General features: G+C 30.0%; 1 protein-coding gene across 1 annotated transcript; it reads right to left on the bottom strand.

The window, feature by feature from the left end:
- Nucleotides 1-2,784: 2,784 nt before the first annotated feature.
- Nucleotides 2,785-4,599, bottom strand: LOC141586195 (homeobox-leucine zipper protein ATHB-12-like). The gene is made up of 2 exons (XM_074407342.1): nt 4,059-4,599; nt 2,785-3,415 (listed from the first exon to the last, which is right to left on the bottom strand). Exons 1-2 carry the CDS (start codon nt 4,431-4,433, stop codon nt 3,029-3,031), a joined length of 762 nt encoding a protein of 253 aa, XP_074263443.1. The 5' UTR covers nt 4,434-4,599; the 3' UTR covers nt 2,785-3,028.
- Between the last annotated feature and the right edge of the window lie 479 nt (nt 4,600-5,078).

The raw sequence follows: 5,078 nt of genomic DNA on the forward strand, positions 1-5,078 counted from the left end.
ATGAAATTAGAGTTGCAAGTTGTAACCCATGACAACTTTTTAGGTCGTATACTTGTATCAGTTGTATGTAGGTAAAGGTAACTTTAGCACATTTTGAATTCACTCGTGCATACTCTAATTAAAAAGCATTCAAATTTTGTTTTGTTTTCTTTGCTTTTTTTTTTTCAAAAAAAAATGTATCATCTACAATACTCGGTTTTAAAGATTGCCGATACAGATAGATATTGTTGTAATAAAAAAAATATATCTTAAATATAATAATTTGATTGATTATATAAAGAGAATATATATAATTATTTATCATATCATATTCATAGTATATATAATTTATAATATTGTATTTGTCATATAAAAGTTCGTATTGTTTATTTTTCTCCCTACTAGTAAAAATCCCTTCCCTTTTTCATTATATAGATAGATCAAGAAGATAATCCTACTCCGATATATTGGAGGAAATTTAATTTGACTCGATCGATATTAAACTATCGATTTTACAAGTTTCTATATTTCGGCTTCCTAATTATTATCGATTTCTTCTTGCACAATTCATAGGACTTGGGAAAATCTCGCTCTCATGAAATTAGAGTTGTAAGTTGTAACCCATGACAATTTCTTAGGTCGTATACTTGTATGTATGTAAAGGTAACTTTAGCACATTTTGAATTCACTCATGCATACTCTAATTAAAAAGCATTCAAATTTTGTTTTGTTTTCTTTGCTTTTTTTTTTTTCAAAAAAAAATTTTATCACCAACCATCTACAATAGTTGGTTTTAAAGTTTGTCGATACAGATAGATATTGTTGTAATTAAAAAATACAGTATATCTTAAATATAATAATTTGTTTGATTATATAAAGAGGATATATATAATTTATCATATCATATTCATAGTATATATAATTTATAATATCGTATTTGTAGTATAAAAGTTCGTATTGTTTATTTTTCTCCCTACTAGTAAAAATCCCTTCCCTTTTTCATCATATCATATCATATAATATATTAATCTTCTAAGTCTTAAGTGACATGGCAGGTCATATTACAAGCACGGATGATGTGTCAATCAACAATGCATTAGACTAGGATGCTTTTAATTAGGCAATATCATATCATATCGAGAATTATTTCTTTCCATATTTAATCATTTACTATACCATTTAACATTAAATTCAAATTGGGATAGTAATTACCAAAACTAATACTCCGTATGACCGTATGATCATTTGTTTTATTTATTAGAAAATATTTGCGTAAAATTAATAACATTTCATGCGCAATTCAACTGTAGAATCGTCTTTACAAATGACATCATAAAATAATTATGTTATACTTGAAAAATAATTTAGTTACCAGAAAAATTAACTTAAAAGTAATATAGTTATGTATGAAGTTAAAAAAATAATAGAACGTTTGAACTTCTAATTTTTCCCATAAGAATTTTTATATTTGTAGAATAGTTTGATCTATCAAAGCATAATAGTCAAATATGTAGGAGTAGCTTTCAAAAAATATAAAATTACAAAAAAAAAATGGACAATGTGAATAAGAAATGGATTGATAAACCTATCAAACGAGCCAGGTCAAAATACGGGTCGGATCGGATACGGGCCAGGTCTCGCGTTGGGTGAGGGTCAGAATACGGGTCAAATAATAATTTATGACGTCTTTTATTTTACCATTTTTAAGCCGGAAAATATTAATAATATACTCCCTCCCATTCACAATAAACCTCCCATTTCATTTTGGCACAAATATTAAGGAAACACACTACCCCACCATATAATTAAATTTCAACCACACAAATACACTACCCCACCATACAATTAAATTTGGACCACACAAACACTTACCAAAAAAGGAAATAGGGAGGTTATTGTGAATAGACGGAAAAGGAAATAGGGAAGTTTATTTTGACTGGGAGGGAGTAGTTTATAAAAGTTATATAAAATTGATTTTAAAATTAATATTTATTTGAATATTAAAAACATTATTTTTCTATTTATTGTTTAAAATAAAATATAAAAATATTAATAATTTAATAATATTCTTGATTTATCTTTGACCCATTGGGTCGAGTCGAGTTTTGACCGTTAAAAACTAGGTGGGGTCGGGTTTACGGATCAGACCAAGCTCTAATAGGTTTAAATGGACTTATGGACATAATGCAATAAGCACTCCAACATATGAGTCTGAGAAGTATTATATTTTAAATAAAATTGTGGGGATTTTAATATATTTAATACGGAGTGTTTTCTTAAACTTATAATTCATTAAATTTAAATAACAAGTATTGTTACGCATATCCAACCATAATTCGTTATTCTTACTTTCTAATAATTGTTTGTATAAAGCATAACTACCCATTTTTGAAATTTATATGAACATGTTCTTTATAAACAAATTAAATTATAATGCCGTGAATTTCACGGATATAAAACTAGTTATATAGATAGATCAAGAAGATAATCCTACTCCGATATATTATTGGAGGAAATTTAATTTGACTCCATCGATATTAAACTATCGATTTTACAAGTTTCTAATTTCGGCTTCCTAATTATTATCGATCAAACACGTCTTCTTTTTGCTAAATCCATAGGACTTGGGAAAATCGTATGACATACGAGTACATTATTATAGAATAGCCGACATCCTTATCCTCTAAAATCTAAATGCTTTCCCAATTTACCCTACTAAATTTACCCTAGTAAATTATTCTTACCTTGTAACCTCTATCAACATGACAACATCAATATCTACAAATCAAAGCTAAGCTTGTACAATTTGTTTGGAAAATTCATCTCCTTTATGTTTTAATTCCATTCCTATAATTTTCTCAACCAAAATTATTACAAGCCGGACGGACAACTAATTATCGAACAATGACCCGACATATACATGACCGACCAATCGACCATAGTCCATTGACTAGTAGCCTTGGCTCTATACTGGTTCAGATGTACGTAGTCTTAACCCTAATCACGAATTATACCCTCACAATCAAAGGGCTTAATTTGTTTGATTGTTTCAAGACCAAAAGTCTAACCATTGACAATTATCAACAGGTTGATCAAACAAACCATCAGGATGAAGGTCATCCCAATCTTGTGTTGATGTTATAGAATTATTAACAATTGGTTCCACCATTGTTAATAATTCCGTTTCTTCCTCCATTCCAAAATAATTCGTATTTTCACTCGACCCCTCGTCCGAGGACAAAATACTTGCTCCATATTCAGATCCTTCCATTGATAATGTTGGTTTTCCTTCACTATGGTCACTCTTGTTGTTCCCATTGTTGCTTTCGGCTTTTTCTATTTCGGATCGACTCGAGTCACTATGTGTCACCCCGGAATCATTCCCACATTGATTTTCTCCTTCATCTTTCCCTACTAGCTCTTTCAACTTCTCTACCTACATAGTTTGTACATCATATTAGTCAAATGTTTAATGCATAATATAACCATAAAGAGATATAACCATAAAGAGATTGTTTTCGAATGACACAGAAATAAACAATATATTTATTCAAATTAATTAAGAAATAATGAAAATGGCCACATAGACCAACAAAAGTTTAACTTTCCTAGTTAATGTTAAGGTATTAGAACAATTGATTCAGTCTCAACCATCACCTGGAGGTTTTGGTTGAGATATTCTTCTTACTGTTAAACATTTAAATACATGTAAGTTTTAAACTAATACGAAGTATTAAGCTAAATAAACAATAAGTCACTAGTTCAATTTCCCCAATATTGTAACAGCATCGTGACTCATCTGATACAAAACAAAATGAAGTAATAATAAGCTAAATTTCTCGATACTGAATAAGTTTTGGTTGAGATATTCTTCTTACAGTTAAATATTTGAATACATGTAAGTTTTAAACTAATACAAACTATTAAGCTAGCCGAAGATGTTTTAGTTTAGAGGAGAATTCAGAATCATTATAGACAATAAGTCACTAGTTCAATTTGCCTTATATTGTAACAGCAACGTGACTCATCTGATACAGAACAAAACGAAGTAAGAATAAGCTAAATAAAAACACACAAACCTGAAGCAAAAGGGATTGTTTCTCCTTGACAAGAGTATCAAATTTAGAGGAAAGTGCATTGTAATTAGATCTCAAGATGTTATAATCCCTCTCTAATTGCTTAGACTTATACCTAGCTCTCTTATTTTGAAACCATATAGCAATTTGACGTGGTTGCAAACCCAATTCTCTAGCTAATTGAACCTTCTTCTTAGGTTCTAACTTAGTTTCATTCTCAAATATAGTTTCAAGTGATCTCACTTGTTCATCACTAAACCGCTTCTTATTCATCATCATCATCGTCTTCGTCTTCTTTGAATTTGAATGTGTTGTTGATGAACTTATACAACTAAACATTTCTGATGGTGAGTAGTAATCTCCTTCTTCAAACATCATGTTTAATTTTCTTCTCTTTGGTAATGGATAAGAATCGACCGACACAATTTCCCGGTATAGATAAGTTCTGTAGGGGTGATACTCACGACCAGGGTTTGAAACCCGACTAGGGTAGAAAGAGAGATGTTAGAAGTTTGATATGGCAAGACTAGTGTGTTTATTTTCTGTGAGATTTGTTAGTATATATAATATCACATGTTTTTGTATTACACTTCTAAGGTTTCTTTCGTTTTAGTCAATTGTTTACGTATAACACTTCTGCTTCTAATAAGTACTAATTTGATATTTCACACTTAAATAACAATCATCACAAGTGGTCTGTTCCCCTTTTTGTGATCTTTGTGTCAAAAATAAACGTAAATAAATGATCAGGACGGAGGAAGCGGTGTATATAATATAATATAGAATTATATTGGAAAACCAGTAAGGTATAGTAACGTGTTGTGCTTTTCTTCTAGTGCCTTGTAAAAGTTGTCCATATTCTTCTTCCCTCTTTAATTAACTTTTGCATTTCTACTAGTCTTTCCTTGCAATTTTTGGTCTTGCCTTTGAGTGATCTACTAACCCACGTTTAAATGGCTTTTGCTTAACCCTACTAAATTACTGCGCTATCTCGCTTTTTGACTTTCACTGCTGAATTTGTCT

Source organism: Silene latifolia, chromosome 6 (genome assembly GCF_048544455.1).
Source record: "Silene latifolia isolate original U9 population chromosome 6, ASM4854445v1, whole genome shotgun sequence".
Lineage (NCBI taxonomy): Eukaryota > Viridiplantae > Streptophyta > Magnoliopsida > Caryophyllales > Caryophyllaceae > Silene > Silene latifolia.